General features: G+C 42.9%; 1 protein-coding gene across 1 annotated transcript in view; it reads right to left on the bottom strand.

Moving 5' to 3' along the window:
• The window catches only part of fhip1aa (FHF complex subunit HOOK interacting protein 1Aa), a 35,424-nt gene that overhangs the window by 4,472 nt on the left and 12,453 nt on the right, over positions 1–18,499 (bottom strand). Inside the window, exons 2-12 of the mRNA XM_069666542.1 lie at positions 17,011–17,080; positions 14,105–14,325; positions 9,313–9,984; positions 6,687–6,845; positions 6,466–6,552; positions 5,550–5,717; positions 4,080–4,159; positions 3,671–3,873; positions 1,720–2,703; positions 1,455–1,633; positions 1,047–1,167 (exon numbers count right to left, since the gene is read on the bottom strand). Of these exons, the coding sequence (XP_069522643.1) occupies positions 1,047–1,167; positions 1,455–1,633; positions 1,720–2,703; positions 3,671–3,873; positions 4,080–4,159; positions 5,550–5,717; positions 6,466–6,552; positions 6,687–6,845; positions 9,313–9,984; positions 14,105–14,212 (2,761 nt within the window). The 5' untranslated portion in view covers positions 14,213–14,325; positions 17,011–17,080. The remainder of the gene's footprint in view (positions 1–1,046; positions 1,168–1,454; positions 1,634–1,719; positions 2,704–3,670; positions 3,874–4,079; positions 4,160–5,549; positions 5,718–6,465; positions 6,553–6,686; positions 6,846–9,312; positions 9,985–14,104; positions 14,326–17,010; positions 17,081–18,499) is intronic.

The raw sequence follows: 18,499 nt of genomic DNA, 5'->3' as shown, positions 1-18,499 counted from the left end.
TAGAGCAACTTGCACATTTTGGCTAGCTAGAACAACATGCTAATTTTGGCTAGTTAGATCAACATGCTAATTTTGGATAGCTAGAACAACGTGCATATTTTGGCTAGCTAGAAAAACATGCTTATTTTGGCTAGCTAGAACAACATGCATATTTTGGCTAACTAGAGCAACGTGCATATTTTGGCTAGCTAGAGCGACGTGCTTATTTGGGCTAGCTAGAGCAACTTGCATATTTTGGCTAGCTAGAACAACGTGCTTATTTGGGCTAGCTAGAAAAACATGCTTATTTTGGCTAGCTAGAACAACGTGCATATTTTGGCTAGCTAGAAAAACATGCTTATTTTGGCTAGCTAGAACAACGTGCATATTTTGGCTAGCTAGAAAAACATGCTAATTTTGGCTAGCTAGAGCAACATGCATATTTTGGCTAGCTAGAAAAACACGCTTATTTTGGCTAGCTAGAACAACAGTCAATTTCTTGTGTTTTAAACAGCCAAACGTTTAAAAAGGCATTTTTCAGGTTGCGAGTCCCAACTTGAATCATCTTATTTACATTGAATGGGACCTGAGCTAACACAATAAATATCCAGCTGTTTTGACTAAAACTTAAACCTAACAATTGAGACAAAAACTCATAAAGAAAATGTTAACTGAGGGAATGAAAAAAGTGAGAAGTAGGGTCCTTTGCTCATAAGCTTTTTTATAATCCACCAATGAAGTTGCCCCCTGCTGGCCATTAGAAAGAATGCAGGTTTAAGATGCTTCCACATTGCTTTCACTTCTCTAAACAAGATGCTACCTCTAGCTGGTCTGTCCAAAGCTAAACTAAACTAACTGGCTGTTCGCGGTAGATTAATATTTACTGAGCAGACTTGAAATTGGTATCAATCTTTTCATCTCATTCTAAAAGCTTATAGTAAATAAGTGCTGTATAGTAAATGCAAGTGAAACCTTATTCCCTTTTCATGCGTAACTCACACTGTTGTAGGTCTATGCAACAGATTCTGGCTTAGAAACCAAAATAATAACTGTGGGTGTATCGTCACCTGCTTCCATGACTGAAGTCTCCCTGGCCAGCAGCCAGTGCTGAGCGGCAGTGATCAGCTTGGGGAAGTCTTTTCCGGTGGCAGCCAGGTCTTCTATCTGGTGCTTTATGGTGGCTAATACCTGCAGGGAAACATAGAGATGAAAGTGAGGGTTAGATTCACATCTGCAGCATTTACACTGAAGCTTAAGTAATGAGTACATCCTTGAAATGTGCCGCCTGATCATACAAATCAAGCATCTCTGCAGCAGTGCACGATTTCAAACACCTCACTGTGTTCCTGTTTTCAATCTCATTTCTGAAAAGAGAGATGGCTTGTTTGGCTACTTGATCGCCTCATTGGAAGGAACAGAAATTAAATAAAAGGCTCACTCAAACCAAACGCACTCGCACAACATATTTGTGTTACCTGGTAAAGGGAGCGAACCGTCGGCTGAAAGACCAGGTTGGTGTTGAGAAGGAAAGAGCGCAGCAGGGGCTGAGGGTAGGCCGCCAACTGGGCCAGGATGCCCGTCAACAACAAGTTGACATGAAGCGAGTTGGACAGCATGTTCTCCATACGAGACAGCAGCACACTGACAAATGGACCTGCAGAGGAAATAACCAATCAGTTGTGCTGTGCGAATGTGATTTTTGATAATAGTAATGGTGCAAAAGAGTTTCCTTGAACTTACCAGTAAAAGGCACAGATTGGCTTCTTCCTGCACTCCCGCTGGAAAGCTTAGTTCCGAAAGGTGAATGGGGAAGTTTCTCTGGTGTCTCTACAGTGAAGGAGGTGAAATCCATCTCCTCCTCTTCTTCCTCTGCAGGTGTGACAGGCTTCTTCATCTCTGCATCAGTTTTGACCAGTTTTCCTGCTGCTTCAGAGTCCAGCGTACGAAGGAGCTCCTCATATTGGGCCAAAAGGTCGTCAGCAGGAGCGGTGTTTTGGAGGTTGGAGTTACAATCCGTCTGACTTTTGGCCTTTGTGTCCGAGCTGCTTTTGTTATCAGCCATTAAAGGGGTTGGAAGGGTCAGATTGAGCCCGTTTTTAAGGGAAACTTCAGCTGGGCCTGGTTGAGCTTCTTCTGATTTAGCCCCACTTGAGTTGAGTCTAACACGCTCCACATCTCTGGCGTCTTTCTTTGCAACCAGATCATACACCATGACGTCATCCTGGAACTCATTTTCCTCAATGTATGAGCCTTTAACCAACATGATGGCTGTCTTCCTCATCTCCTGGATGTGCATTGGGGGCTCAGCAGAAGGGGGCAGCGGAGGTTTACTCTCCTCTGGAGCCTCAGCGATCTGCATCGGCCCCGCATCGTAACTATCATCCCACTCCAGCTCCAGCTGGCTGACGGAGGCCGGCTCTGCGTTCGGCGGCGGGCAGGGTCGAGGACGAGGCACTACCGGCTGGGGAACTTTCCTGAGAGCCATCTGAGTTTGCCGGCTCTTCAGCCCGGGCTCCTCCAGGACTCCGGGCTGGTATTTCTCAGGAGGGGGGTCCTCGCCGTCATAGAGCGCCGACCAAACATGGCAGGCTCGTATGCAGCTGCTGATGCTCAGGCGGGCGTCGTAGAGGTAATGAAGGTAACTGACATCCAGGTAGATTTCTGAGCCGATGGTGCAGGAGTTTCCTGAGCCGTCATCCTCCACTAAGAAGGTCTCTGTCTCCTCTGGGAGAAACAGACAGGAAGTGTTGACAAAAGCTGGTGTGTAGTGCCACAGTGCAGAATTAATGAGTGTAACTACTGGGGGTGATGTGATGTAATGCAGTGAAACAGCAGATCTCAATGTTTGATAAAATATTCATCATCATCCCTGCTTTATCTTCATGTACCAGGTACACCTTGTCATGCTTTGTACTCACAACCATGTTTAAACAGATCTTTTTATGCTCCGTTTGTTCTGTTTGTTTTGCGTGCACAGCACCAAGCACTAATTATGTCATAACATGCACTCACTCAGATGGGGTTATGAACAGGAAACTCTTCTGGATCAATGGACTTTGCAGCTGATTTCAAAAGCAGCAAAAACGTCGACAAAAGCTGATTACAAACGTGGCTGAAAAGCCTTCATTCATTTGAATAATCTGTGTAATCTGTGGCACATACGGTGCTTACAAAAATATTCAGCAGTCTTAAAGAGCCTTATTCAAATCTCAGAGCTTTCCTCTCTCGTGTGCAGCTGGTAGGAGGCGCTCAGTCTCATAAACAAGACTTGAATGGCTCTTTTCTGACTCACTATGTCACTTTGATTCCCTGTGCATGTCGGCTACAAAAATAATTAGCTTTGCTCCATATAGTTGCGCATAATACTCCCATGATTCCCATCTGGAACAATATAGTCCTGAGAAAGTTAATGGCTGAGATCTGGATATACAGACACTTTGTTGCTCATGTTTGCCCATGCAAAGAGAGGCTATTACAAACTTTCAGAAGTGCAAATCTTCCGTTTCAGATTTCAGCTTACGGCGTGTAACGCACACTCGATTCATTGGACTTATTACAGTAATGTATCCCTTTTTCCAGATTTGAGCCATTCCAAAAAAGCTGAGCAATTGAAAAGGTTTCCAAAACTGCAAAAATAAAATCCAAGCTGTAATAAAACAGACTAAGTGTTCCTTTAATGTCTTTCACTTACCCTTGGTGCTGGCGGTGTTGGGAGTCTCTGCACCCTTGGAAAAGAGGATGGACTCCAGCTGTCGGAGGGGAGGGGGGCTGTGATCAGGCGAGCAGCAGGACGGCGTTAGAGCCAGGATCTTGGCTGCAGAAACAGAGTAGCAGTCCCTCTCTCTCACCACACGTCTCTGACTCAACATCATGTGATTACAGGGGATCAGGTACCTGGGGAGGCAGATGGAAACGGATCCTGTTAGGAGAGTCGACGGGTGGTCGTAGGAGGGGGGTTGGGGGCACCGAGGGGTGAGCAGACAGATGGTTACATGTCTGCGTGGTGGGTGGTGGAGAGTAAAAGCTCATCATGTCGTAAAACAATTAGATGTGGCATAAATCTAACACATAACTAGGGCGAGTCTGTGGTTGTCACTCACCTCAGAACGAGCTGCAGCATCACGTCTTCACAGTACAAGCCAATGAGAGTGCGGAAGAGTGCCAGCGACACAGTGCCCAGCTGGAGAGGAAGAAGAGAAACACACAATGAAAGACTGAATAACTTAAAAGAAATGCACTTCTTCAAATAATGTAATAGCATTTTATATATTATTATATCATATATATTAATACTCTGTGATGCAGTATTTAGGCACTGTGTTTACCATGTTCCACATGTCAGTTAAGAATGTTAGCAAGCTAACATTTCCCATTAACATATAAATAAACTGAGGCTGACAGGAATTTTATAGGTTTAATAGCTATAGGAAAAGTCGGGGGAACACCAGAGGCAATAGGATTCATGAATGTTGCAGAAATATTTTAGTCGTGGAAGTAGTGGCAAAGCAATTGACAGGGTAAAAGACGTTGCAAACCAACATAGCCATGTTGCTAGCATGCTTCAAATGCGTGTAAATAAGTGCAAAATGGAGCTTTTGTTGTATGCTGTGTAAACTTTAAAATTATATACAATAAATCAGTTAAATTAATAAGTTAACACAAAAAGGTAACAGCCAACAGGAAAATATGAAGGCTGAAATGTGGAATATTTGCATGTTAGTCAATTTTAGTGTATATTAAGATTTTTTTTTTTAATGATCAGCAAACATGTTTCGTTTTGTTACTGAGTTGGAGGTGTGTCGAAGCTAACATGCTAATATGATGACGCTAACATGCTGATGTTTGAAGGTATTAAGTTTACCATCTTCACTGACTTAGTAGAGCATTTAAGCATGCTAACACTTACAAATAAGCAAACAAAAAAACCCAAAATTAAATATTTCACATACATTGCTGAAATATTTCCAAGACTGAGAGTGAAATGCACTGCCACCAACAAAGCCATGCTGCTTGCATGCTTAAAATGTGTAAATGAGTGCAGAATAAAGCTTCTGTAACATATAAGGTTTAAAATTATAGACAAAGTCAGGCACTCAAAGTCGAGGGCACTACAAAAGGAAGTAATGTGGAATATTTGCATGTTAGCAAATGTGTAATGTGGCTGACGGTCAAAATTTTGAAAAGCAAACATGTTTCTTTCACTGAGTTACAGGTGTGTCAGAGCTGTGAGCAAACACTGGAGGGAACACATGTAAAGAACACATTACTTATGTTAAGGATTTAGTTCTGCTTAAATATTTGCATGAGATGTTCTTACATATAGGACTGTTTTGAAATTCAGGTTTCAGCTGCTTTGCTAACAGGATACATCACTGCAACCAAGCATCACCATGACAACAATCTGCCAGCTTTGGTGCCGACATTAAGAGTTTCAGCGGATACAGGTGCCCCTGGGGTAGTTTTTACAGGAGTTATTAAACCTGACTCATGCTGTCTTGGAGTCTAATGTGTGTGTGTTTTAAGGACAAAACAAAATGAGTGTTAGCAAGTTTGCAGGGTTCATCCTGTACCTGGAAGGGGGTGTTGATGCGGCTGACCAGGGTATCTAAAATGTGGACGTTCTCATGTTGGTGGAGGAGGATGAAGGAGAGGAAGGTCTGCAGCAGGGCCGGCTCAGATACACTCCTCAGGAAGAGCTCCAGGTAAGCCGTGGTGGTCATCACCTCTTCTAATGTCAACTTCACAGTGGAAAGGAGACAAGAGCATTGGGTCAAATATGACAAGTAAAATCTTTATGTGTGGTGTACTCATCACAACAAAACTAGCAAAGATGTGACAAACACAGACCTTAGATAATCCCATTTGCTTGGGAGTTTTTTATATTGCATACACTGATAGATAAGATAATCCTTTATTGATCCCCTCAGGGGAAATTTGGGACACAGGATTTTTAAAAGCAACAGTTAAAAAGTTAAATGTGGGAAAATCCACTTATTCACTTTCTTGCACGAGAATATGATGAGAAGATTAATACTGCTCTCAGTGCTGTACAGTCATTTTAAGACTACAGCCAGAAGTCGGTTAGCTTAGCTTAGCACAAAGACTGGAAAGAGAGGGAAAGAGCTAGCCTGGCTAAAAGGTAAAAACACCCGCCTACAAGCACCTTAAGTTCACCAATAAGCACATTATATCTTGTTTGTTCAACCTAATTTAAATGTTTTAACCTTTGAAAGAGCTGCTTCCAACATCTAAGCTAGGCTATGCAAACTGTCATTTCTCAAAATAGCAGATTATTCCTTTTTTTAAAACTCAGTTTCTAAATATCTTTGTCTTTTATGTTTTCATTAATTGTATCACATGATTTTCTATTTGAATATCTTATAATATGTGGCTACAATCCATAGAGCAAGCCATACTGACCAGTCAGTTAAGTTACCAAAGAGTATGGTCAATACTTTATTAATACTCAGGCAAATGAGCACCAACCTTGTGGAGAGCCGGTGCTAGTACAGGCACGAGGAAGCCATTGTAGATGTAGCCAACTAGCTGGTCTCTGATATCAGGATGGGCCACCTGGGAACAGTCAATATGAAAGGCACATGTCAGTCAAGAGTGCAGTGAAGCAGAAGGTACAGCAATTTACCACATGTGAATACATATTTAATGTGGCAGAGGCATGTGCATGCAGCCTTTTCACATGTTTGCACCTGAATAACAGCGTTGCAGAATTCCAGAGAGTTAAGAAACTGGACGAGTGACGGCATCCGAAGCCAGTCCTCTCTGTGCAGGCAGTGCCACTCCTCATTGGGAACCTCCAGCTTAGTGGGCAGGGATGAGTACAGGCCGCTCAGCCCTGTGGCCAGCACCTAAGGGGAGAGAACATCAAAATGAGGTCATCCCTATGTTTCCGGGTCCTTTGTTCACTAACATTGTAAAAGATTGGTAAGAGCTATCTTTGTAGTTCACATTACAAAAGAACTAAGGCAGATGGGTGTTTAAAATCTCTCTGATTTTAGTCTAGAAAGCTGTCCTCTGGCAAATTTGAAGGTAAGTAGGTTTCAGGAATAAAAACAGGGGAAGGCTATAAGCTATAGATGGGTGATTTTTGCATATCGACCTAAGGATACATATACTTGACATCTCAAGATAGGGAAAAACATTGCCTTTGAAAGGTCTCCTAGCTGTGTCAAGAGGATACTAATTTGGGGAACATCATAGATATCCCCTATTTTCTAGAAAAGGTTAATAGCTGATTTGATGTAATTATGACTATTGGTTTATTTAAGATATTCTGTGAAATACCCTGAAAGCTGCAAAATAGATTGGCAAATAATATATTAACAAAGTAGAGAGGGAAATATCTTAACGACTATTAGATGCATTGCGATGAAATCTGGTATGTTTGCCATACAATACATCCATTAGCATACCACGATTCAGCAACTTTGATAGTCCCCTGATTTTTCTTTTTGATTCATCATGAGGTCAATATATCTACTTTGGTTTAAGACTAAAAAACTGCTGAAAAATACTAACAACTAAGAACAATAAACCAGCTTAAAATCAGCAGTGTCACTGCGAACATGTTAGCCAAAAGTTCCTTGAGCTAAACGCTAATGTTAGCATGCTAAGTACAGCCTCACAGAGCTGCTAGCATGGCTGTCGACTCTCATCCTCGTTTAATTGTCTATCTAATAAATCAAGCAGTTAATACAAAGCTTCTGTCCATCAACGCAGATGAATGTTACAGTTTTTAAAATAAATCGAAAGAAGTTCAAGATACATTTTTTTAATATTGCTTCAGAAAAGACGATAAAAACAGCGCTGTGAAAAATATTTTCCCCATAAGATGTTTTCACTGAACTGTAGACAAACAAACTGTGAGGCAAACAAGGTTTCATGTGATATATACAGTGTAACGAACAATAATCTGACATCGAGTGACTTCAGAGAGATTTTTATGGGCTTCATCAAACATTAATGAGGCAGCGTAGCCTATGGCATAAATGATATATGTTGGGCTTCTCTGCAGTCAGCTTCACACAACAGATTAGTGTTTTACTGCTCACTACGATGCACAGACATTTGTAAATCATTTCTTCTCTTCCACTTTGGGATAATGTAATTCAGATGTACATCAGAGCAGTAGCCTACATATCAGCCTGTCTGTTCCTACTTGCACAGTAAGAAAACAGACATATGGATTTATGCAGGCCGGCTCTATAAATATTTGAGCAGCACAGAGTTTTATTGCCTGTAACTTTCTTGCTCTAATCATCATAGTATGGTAATGGGGTTACTAATTACTGTGCAAATAAGAAACGGTCAGCACTAACATGATATATTTACAAGTAAGGCTTTCAAAACAACAACAGTCTCTATAGTACTCCAGTCTAATTTAACTGTGCATCTTTAGTGTTGCATTGATGTATACTATAAATCCTCTATAGGATTATCCTTGTTCCCGCCAGTGGAACCAATTAAATTCAGACTCTAGTTGTGAACCTGGCATCGCATCAAAGCTGTTTTTCACGCAATGTCTGCAGCTGCAGCTAAATGGCATTATTTGCATCGGATAAGCTTGCAACCGTGCAATAATCCTATGAATGCCAGACATTCAGGGCCAGAGATGTTTTGCTTCAGGTGCAGCAATGATTTTATCTGCATATTTAAGGCTGATTATCTTAGAGGGTTACAGAATGAAAAGAGAAAGAGGCTATCACAGAGTAAGAATCGTCAGGTTTGAAATGTAGACTGCAGACCTGAAGATTTTTTAGACGACCCACCAGTATATTCTTGTCGCGTTTCAGATTCTGTATCACTCTGAGCAATTGCCTGCAGCGAAACGGTAGTATTTCACTCCAGCGTCTCGTGCTGGGCCGTTCCTTTCAGAGGGAGGGGCGCAATGCACGCTGGGTGTTGTAGGAATGTAGAATGGGAGAAACCACGAGCTGTTTGTACAACTTTCTCCACAGCTATGGTGCCAATTTTAAATATTATTGCTTCTATTGATTACAGAGAACACCAGCTTTGACTGACAGTGGCTTTTTTGCTCCTTTAATATTGATGGGAAAAGACTGATTACTGACTTACTAGCTTTGACAAACATTACACTCTCTGCTCGCATCACATTGTTTTTGTTTGTTATTGTCACGCAATAAATGTACTTGAATTTTTTGGTCTATTTGGTTATATGTTTATTGACTGGCATACTTGGTGATACCTGATATCCATATTTTAGGCTGTATCGGAGGCCGAACACGTCTACTAAAAACTACCAAATGATTAAGAGAAAGAGAGAGTCAAAAGGGAAAATCCCTCCTTTGGACTGACCGGACAGAAGAAGGTATTCTCTGCGATGTGTTTGGCCACCCGCTCGTTCTCAGCAGACAGCGACATAATAAGCAGCAGTGCATCTCTGGCCTGCTGGCCCACTGTGCCCTCCCTGTGGATGAAGGGGATGAGCAGGGAGAAGATGAGGAAGTTTGTTGCTCCCTGGTCCTCGCTGGTGTGGAAAAAGAGCTCCAGAATCGAAGTGTCCTTTGCCAAGACGCAGCACAGCTGGTTGAGCAGCAGCACCAGCTCGGCCTCGACCCGAGGCGCTGTCGTGCCCGAGCAGGACGACAGCAGCATCATGAGCGGCCGCAGGATGGGTTTGTGATGCAGCAGAGGCTGGTGCGCCTGCCCCACCAGCATCTCGTACATCTTCAGCTGCTCGAGCTTCATGTCGTCGGTGAACTCTCTGCGCAGGCTCCACACAAAGAGACGCTCCATCACGTTCTCCATCACCACGAACTCCAGGATGGGGCCCATGGCGCCGGCCTGACCGCTCTCCTCTTCTATCAACAGGAACAACATGTGCTCCACATAGTTCTGCACTGCGCTCGCCTCGTCCCCGGGGATGGGGCCGAAACGAGGACTGCCGCTGGAGCCAGAGCTGAGGTTGATAACACTGAGGGACGAGGTGCTGCGCAGGGGGTCATGCTTTTCTAGGATCTTCACCACCTACAGTAAGACACAAGAGGAATACTAATCAAAACTGAACATGTTAGAGACATTTATCATTTAGTTTTTCTTGCAAGAAAACTGCAAGAGAGATACAGGAACACAATGTTCTTTACAAACTGTGTAGCCACCAGTTTAGAGAAGAAACTTGCAGACAAAGACTGACAGAAGCTCAATCAACAAAGTCCAAGCAAGAAGCTTATTGATCGCTGGGATTTAAAAAGAGCAAAAACCACTGAATCAGTTTCTATTTGTGCTGACAGAGTGGAGCTTCAGCATTACCCCTCAGTAATGGACGCCTTACAAACGGTACATTCAGTGTATAGAAATCTCATTTGTACAGACGGTGCTTTCGAATCATGTTGAATTAAATTGGACACAATGCAGGTGAAATTATTCTCTTTGACCGTCAGGCTAACAATAATGTGGTGTAAATAGAGCAGCAGCACAGCACAAATAAACTCAGTTTGGTTTCACAGGGTGAAACCGTCCTTTGTGCGTCCCCTCCCTCCCTTGTGTGTCGGCTGCGTGGAAACCAGAGTCACAATAAAGGAGCCAGTGTCCCCGGCCTGCCCCTGCTGCCATGACAATAACTGGCTGTACACAAGAGGACTGACTGGGCATGGCTGATGGAAACAAGAGAACACAAGTTTGTAATCTGTGTCTGAGCCCGCTGAGGCCTGGCCCAGTGGCCCGAGGATCAGGCATCAGCTCAGTGCAGGCCCCCCTGGACTTTACAGTAGTGACAGGAAGGGGTCAGGTTTTACCCACTGGACACACAGAGGAGTCAGAGGTGAAGCAAAGAAGTGTAAGTGCATTATGTGCCCCACAGCTGCTTGGAAGTGTGGATTTGTAATGTAGTTTCTGTATAGGATTGACTGTGTAAAGCTTGTCCTCAATATTACCCTTTAAATAATGTTGCTTTACATTGGTCAGAATAACCGTTCTCATTCAGGGACCTAGCCTTCAAAATAAAAGCTGCTTCTTAAAAGCTTTAGACTGGTTTCAAAACAATTAGTTTCACATATAATTAGCACAAGGAAACAGCTGAAAAAATCTAATTTGGGAAAGTGACAGTACCCCTGAATCTGCATAGGCCCCGCCCACTATGCAAATTTCCAACCGCCCCCTCCGACGTGAAAACAAAACACGTCTCTTCCATCGTTTAGTGGCAACTTGTTGAAACTTAGCCAGCTTGAAATGTAATAATTAGTAGTAGTCAGCAGTGAATTTGCAAAAATTATGCTGACGGTTACAGCTGGCTCACGCATCGACGAAGTGGTTGCCATAGGTTACACATAATAATATGCATAGCGTCAATCCGTCCATTAATGGGATTGGCCCCTTAGCTCTGAAAACGTGTTGTTCAGCCTGTCCTTGGTACACTGCAGTTTAAAAGCAGACAGGCCCAGCCATGGAGATGACTGCTGATGTTGTCCCTGATATGTCTTGTAGCACATGAAGAACACCACATGGAGATGTTTACAAGGTTAAACACTGGATTTGCACTGGAGAGGGGTTTTAAAAGAGGACCTCAAAAGCAAAAGAAAATTAATTTAAGCTTAAATTTTACTCGTAAAGCAAATAATTAGGCTGCAAACTGATGCTAAAACTTTTTTTTTGAAGAACTTGTAACAATACATCAGTGCTGACGCTGTCGTCTTGACTTTAAACTGCAAGAGTTCAATGATTAGTCAGCGTGTACAGCACTGATCTAACTTATGCATTATTAATACAAGACGGTATAGGCACTGTCTGATTAAGAATCTGATCCGCCAATTTTAACTTTGCATAAAGAAAAGCCAATCATTATTCTGAGATTATCTCTGGGATTAAAGGATTAAATACACACTTTGATTTTTAGTCATCTTCCCTTATTGAATGGTTAAATACCAGTGATGCAACATCTTCTGAAAATGTTCTTAAATGTACACTGGATGGGAGTGTTTCCACACAAACTGCACCAAGTCTCTAAACAGTAACACATTCATAAAACTTTGGTATGAGCCACGAATGGAGTGATTCACTGTCTATGGTTAAAGATTGTTGGCAGCCACAGCGACAAACAGATCATTCTGCGTGTCGCTACGAACACAATGAGCTCTGTGAGGCCTGGAGAGCAGCAGATAACACACAGCGAATGGACATTAACCTAATCTGCTAATGAACCAGGCGGCTGAGCTTCTCACAGAGGGACAAGGCCGATATTATTTACAACAGGTAACTCGGATTTCAAGGTTTTCCAAAGTGAAACCAAAGTCAAGAGCTCTCCTCTCGAGCTGCAGGTTAAGTGAGCATGAAAATCAGCTCTGCAGGAGCGAAACTGCGCTGCCAGTTTGCCTAAAGCAAAACAAGCTCCCATCTGGAACAGGGAGTTTTTCTTTTAGTCTCCTGTACTTTTGCTTACACCAACTTCTACAAAAATGTTAAATCAAGCAGATATTTTGCGACAAACTTGCTAGATGTGACTCATTGCATAAGAGGGAGGTTATATGTGAGAGTTTAATACTACCAATTAAAGCAGATCCTCTTCAAATTAAGCAGATAGAAGGCTCTATACACAAGCAACCCTGTTTGAATTTAGCTAACAAGTATGTGAATCTGAAAAATAGGCTTGAATAGATGGCCTTTATCAAACAGGACTTAATGAATGTGCTAAAACAAAACACACACTGTAAAAATATAAAAATGGATGCACTAGGAAGCGCTGCTTTAGCTGAGTGGTTAAATCAGTGGCCCATACACAGACGCGATAGTTATCGATGAGGCGGCCCAAGGTTCGACTCCCACCGCCTGTCATCCCCCTCTCTCTCTTCCCTTGTTTCCAACACTATCCACTGTCCTCTCACTCAATAAAGACATAAAATGCCAGAAAAGATGTCACGTTATTATGATGTTATGTTACGTTACATTGTATTGCAGGAAAGCACCGAGTTTTAGCAAACTGCTATTTTCTGCCCGTAGTCCCTGGGCAGGTAAGTAAAATGATAAAGTAGTAAGAAGACATAGACGTTACAGGAAGAGTGGACAGACTAGACATTAAAAGAGCACTCTAACCCATACTCACACAAGCCTTCTAGTGTAAACCTTTGCACATACATCATCCTGCACGATGAAGGCCAAACATCCAGATGTAGTAACAAATAAGCAACCCCAAACTCTGATTTAAGGGTCCTTTTTCTCATTTGAACGAGGCTTACAGTTTAGTCTACATACCTGCATGAAACCACACAACTTCCGACCAAATAACAAAACTAATCCCTCCGAGCTTATCCAGCGGCAAACTTAATAATAGAGGCATTCAGCTGATTTAGCTGTGAGCAGCACAGATCTGCACACTGACCCCACACTGTCAGCCTCTAATTTAGACATAAAGCCGCTGACATGAAGTTACTGACACACTTTTATAACCCCTCATCGCTGGCCGGTGTTACACTTTTGAAAGTGTGAGTAACTTTTGTTCCCTCACGGCGTGGGAGCAGCAGGTCTCAGAGGCTGCCAGGACCCACTGGGGTGAACAGGGACACACGCTGCCACACAGAGACAAGAGTCTGAGACAGCTGGGGACTCACTGCCAAGACTCTGCTGGCCTTTACTCTTAAATGCACTGCAGTGTGGTAACTTTTGGGACAGCACTGGCGTTTTTAAGTTGGTTGTGCTGTTAGTGAGGGAGACGTATATTAGAATATGTGTCTGTATGTGTCAAACCATTAAGAATAAATATAATTAAGCTAATTGAGAAGTGAGAAGCACTCCTTAGCTGAACTGCTCACAGCTCTGACCTCTGTCACGAGTGGTCCCAAGAAGACATTGATGTGCTTTAAGGTGATATGGGTTAAAAAAGTTGGGAACAACTAGTTTAAAATTTAGCTGGAGAAATCCAGGCTAGCAGTTTACCCTTGCTTCCACGCTTTATGCTAAGCTAAGCTAATCGCCTCAAGACTGTAGCGCTACGCTCAATGCACTCACTCTAGAATTTCTTTTATGTCGTGTTTTAACCTTTATTTCCTAGTTTCTTAGACAGGGAAGAGGCAGACAGTAACAAGAGGTATGACACTCAACTCTAGTGTCAAACTATTCCTTTAAGCTGCAGGACACTTGATTCAGCGCCGGTGTTTACCTGAGCCCAGTGGTTCTTGAACACAATCATGCAGGTCTCCGGATCCACCCCTTTCAGGACCAGGGACTGCCCATCTCGGCTTCCGTTGGCAACCATGGAGGCCATCATGGTGACCGGATCGTACGTGAGTTAAACCATGTCATAGGCAGGAGAAGGAGGGCATTCCTGACTGCTTACTGGGTGCAAGCAAAACCACGGGAGGAGGGATAATCACAGAGGACCTGCAGAAAGAGAAAACAAACAGACATCATCATACACGCATATATTCAATGATATACAGCGCATTTCTCTCTCTGTCTCTCTCTGCATGGTTAGACAGCAGCTATGACAGGCATGCAGGAAGGAGAACAATAACAGGCAAAGTCAGATGACTCAGTAGAGGAGAGACACCGAGTTTGGCTCAGAGACTTCCCTGCTGCACTCTGGACTTCGGACTGAGCTGTCAAATTGCTTTAGGACTAACTCAGACGCCAAGAGTGGATTCCTGCAGGCCCCCTGACGTCGCTCTCGCTGCACAAACATTTTTTGACATCAGACGGCGAACAGCAACAGGGTGTGAACGACTGAACGATGTGGGGAGCCGAGCAGAAGAGTTTGTAGGTTATGCAAGAATTTAGGACGTGGTATGTTTGTGTTTTCATTTCTGGATGGCATATTTAGGAAAGTGAGGTCAGCATTGCTCAGTCTGCTTGTTTGTATGAAAAAAAAATACATGTTATTTCGGTTTAAAATAGGACTCAGGGCAGCTCTGCAGATCGGATCCAACACTCACATTGGCAGAGTGGAAATTTGGAAGATGCCCACTTTCCCCCCAGAAAGGAACTAGTAAGTTGTTTTCCTTGGAGAGGACATAAGTGGAAAGATTGACTCCCCTAAACAAGCCAGGAGTTTCTTGTACAACAGTGGGAACAGCGAGCGGGTAGTGCTCTAATGTGAGAAAAAATAGATAAATCCAGTTGTCTGTTTCCAGGTACCCGCCCGCACTTCAAGAGGAAGGATGTGAGGATGTGCCTTATCTCCTTGTGCTTCCTCTGTTTGCAGACAGTGAATGTTTGTGACGGCTATCAATAGATTTGAAATGATGCCACATGCACATGAAAGTGAGTCATCTTTCACATATAATCTCTATAAGAACATTTAACAAGACAAGGGTCTGCAGCAAGGGTAGCAGCTCAGCTAAATGCTAACGTTCACATGCTAACATGCTCACAATGGCAGTGTTTACATCTTGTTGATCATGTTGCATGCTTGTGTTGTTAGCATTGTAACAGGTGATAATTAGCACTGAATAAAATGTGCAACCCGAGCTGATCGGAGCGTTAGTTTTCATCATCTCTCCTGAGGGGCAAATAAATATCTGTACTAAATTCCAAAGCAGGTCATCCTGCAGTCGTCAAGACATTTCACTCTAAACCATGAAAGTTGAACTCAAAGGGGTGCTCGGGATTGAGGTCAGGAGGGTCAGTAGGCTTCATCCTCAGGGGACCGTGAATGTCCGTTCAATATCATGTGCTAATCCTTTGGGTTGGTGAAAGAGGAAATGTCGGGTATTAAAATGAATCATTAGGATTGAAAGGAGATATTCCACCAGAAAATCGGTGTGCATCACAAGTTTTATTACTTTTATTTATAATTCAATTATTTGAATATTCAACCGCGATTCAATTTAGGGGCCTGCGATCGATATATGTCCATTTAATACAATAACTTACATTTTTATCGACTTGTATGGTGGCAGACTTTGTGAGAGAGAGGACAGTGGACAGTGTCAGAAAAAGGGGAAGTAAGAGTGGAGAGGTCTGTAGCCTCTGTATATGGGACGCACGATTTACCCGCTCAGCTAAACTGGCGCCTCCTCTTTCAGACATTTAAATGAAAAACAAACATGTGGAAAAATATATATACATAGGCTATACATCGGTCAACATATCTTAAAGATGATGGTTTCAATGATACTGAACCATTAGATAATCAATATATCAATCCATACCCGCCTACTGTAACATCTCTACTAGAAAACCAAGAATGTAAACTTCAAAGGGGTGCGAGACGAGGGGTCATCCTGAGGGGGCCTTCAATGTTTTAACAAAATGTATCCATCCATTATCTACACTGCTTATCCTGTTCAGGGTCGCGGGGGGGCTGGAGCCTCTCCCAGCTGTCATTGGGCGAGAGGTGGGGTACACCCTGGACTGGTCACCAGTCATTCAAAGGGCTGACACGTAGAGACAGACAACCTTTCATGCTCACCCCTAAGGGGAATTTAGAGTCACCAATGAACCCAATGACACTGTCTTTGGACTGTGGGAGGAAGCCGGAGTACCTGGAGGGAACCCACGATGCAGAGGGAGAACATGCAAACTCCACACAGAAAGGCCCCTTGCGTCTGAACCAGGATTTGAACTAGGAAACTTCTAGCTGTGAAAAAAATATATATACTCAGGACCAAATTGGTGGACCAAACATCCCCAAAGCCATCCTGCATGTGTGTCTAAAAAGGACACAACATGGTTTAACTCTGTCTGTCTCTAAGCACTAACACAATGTCAGAACAAGCACTTTCACTGCACAGCACAGGATCATATGCACTCCTTCACCACAGGGGATCAACTGTAAAACACGCAGCAGCTGCACGCCACAACACCAAATTAGAGCCTCTTTAGCCGGCCCCTACAGCCCCTCTCAGCCAATCACAGCTCACCTCTATTTTTTTAAACCACTTTATCCCACAGAAACATCCCGACCAGCCCCAGAGTTTAGGTGTAACGAGGCACTGAGTCAAACTTTCACCATCTGCTTTCAGTTAGAGGAGAGTGTCGGCTGGTTGGATTCTTGAGCAGGAATGTGAAAGCAGCGTGGAGAGTGTGTCAGATTGTGTGTGTATGTGTGTGTGAGGGGCCTCTTACCTTAGCTGAAACATCTTCAACAGGGACGGGTGGCTAAGCAGACAAGGACCTCATTCTTGTCCGGCTGTCACTACCAATAAAAAAAGAGAGAGAAGAAGAAGAAATGTCAAAAGAGGAGCAGGAAGTCAGTGTCCGTGTGAGAGGCCAGGCGTACTGGGAAGTGACTGGACATGAGTAAGCTGCTCCGAAACGCCGCTTGGATGGAGATGGAGAGGAGGAGGTTACAAGGAGGGAGGGGAGAGCAGGAGGGGGAGGGAGGGAAAAATGAAAAACAGGGTGGGAGAAAGTAAACAAAAAAGGAGGAGGGGCTAGAAAAATGACAGCAACAGTGAGCACATGCACAAAAAAACCCCTCCCTCTCCAGCAAGTACACCAAGCCATGCTGAGAATTGTGTCGTGCAATACAGCAGCTCTAAAATCGTACGTCTCATACACAGCGTCTGTACTTGTGCCGTTGAGTTTTATCATGTGAGAGTTAAAAAACTGGGTTATTTCGGAAACAAAAAACCTTTCATAAAAGCGCGAAGTCGTGTAAACGCAGAGAGTGATAAAGAGACAGATGGAGAGACATGAGTGTGCCTATATGTGTGGGCGAGTGCGCTAAAGAGGAGTCATCAAACACTCGCTTTTCTCTCACTATGGACTCACACATGCGTTTCCCGCCCCGAGCAGCACAGTATATGGAGTTGACATTCTTACAATTCATTATTTTTTTGGTATACATTTTATCTCAATGTGTTGTTCAGGACGTGTACACCGGAGGAACTCTGACACTGAACCAGCAGTCTGCTGATCAAAGTCGGACCAGCTCCACAAACATAACTGAATCATCCTATTAAAGGCCGACAGCAGGCTGTAAAAATGGTTGCCATGCTGGTAACCAGCCATCAGCAGCTGACAGATCAGCCGCCGTGTTTTAATCATTTATAACTAGAGTGATAACAGCCCTGTGTAATCATACCGCCTGCGTCAGCAAAATTAATTTACTGATATCAACAATGGTTTCATGTTTTACATAACAGAAATTTTACTAGACACTCTGTTACTCCCTTTCACATAAACTGGATTTAACCAACGCCAGCAGGGCTGATATTAACTTGTAGGTTTAATTAAATTAGCTGCAACTAATGATTATTTTTATTATAGATTAACTGATTTTTCTAAAAAAGAATGTGTTAAATATGCTCATCACCATTCCCAAGGTCCAACCGTCAGATTGCTTCTTTTTTCAAACCAACAGAACAAAATCCAAAGACTTTTTCTGTACAATCACAAATGATGAAGAAAAGTAGCAAGTCATTCAGCTTCAGAAGCTGCAGCTAAAAAAAGTTTAATATTTTAGCTTGAAAAGACTTAAACAATCACTTTATCAAAAAAAAGTCTCTCCACCAGTGGGCACTGAGACATTTTGGTTTTTTGGGATCTTCATTAAAATTTTTGTTACAATTTTATGTTAAAATAAAACTAAATGTTTTTTTTTTGTTAAAGT

This window comes from Semicossyphus pulcher, unplaced genomic scaffold (assembly GCF_022749685.1).
Source record: "Semicossyphus pulcher isolate SPU_LCO1_2020_fin unplaced genomic scaffold, fSemPul1.0.p SCAF_17, whole genome shotgun sequence".
Lineage (NCBI taxonomy): Eukaryota > Metazoa > Chordata > Actinopteri > Labriformes > Labridae > Semicossyphus > Semicossyphus pulcher.
The sequence above is the reverse complement of the archived record's forward strand: the minus strand, read 5'-3'. Positions and strand labels throughout refer to the sequence as shown.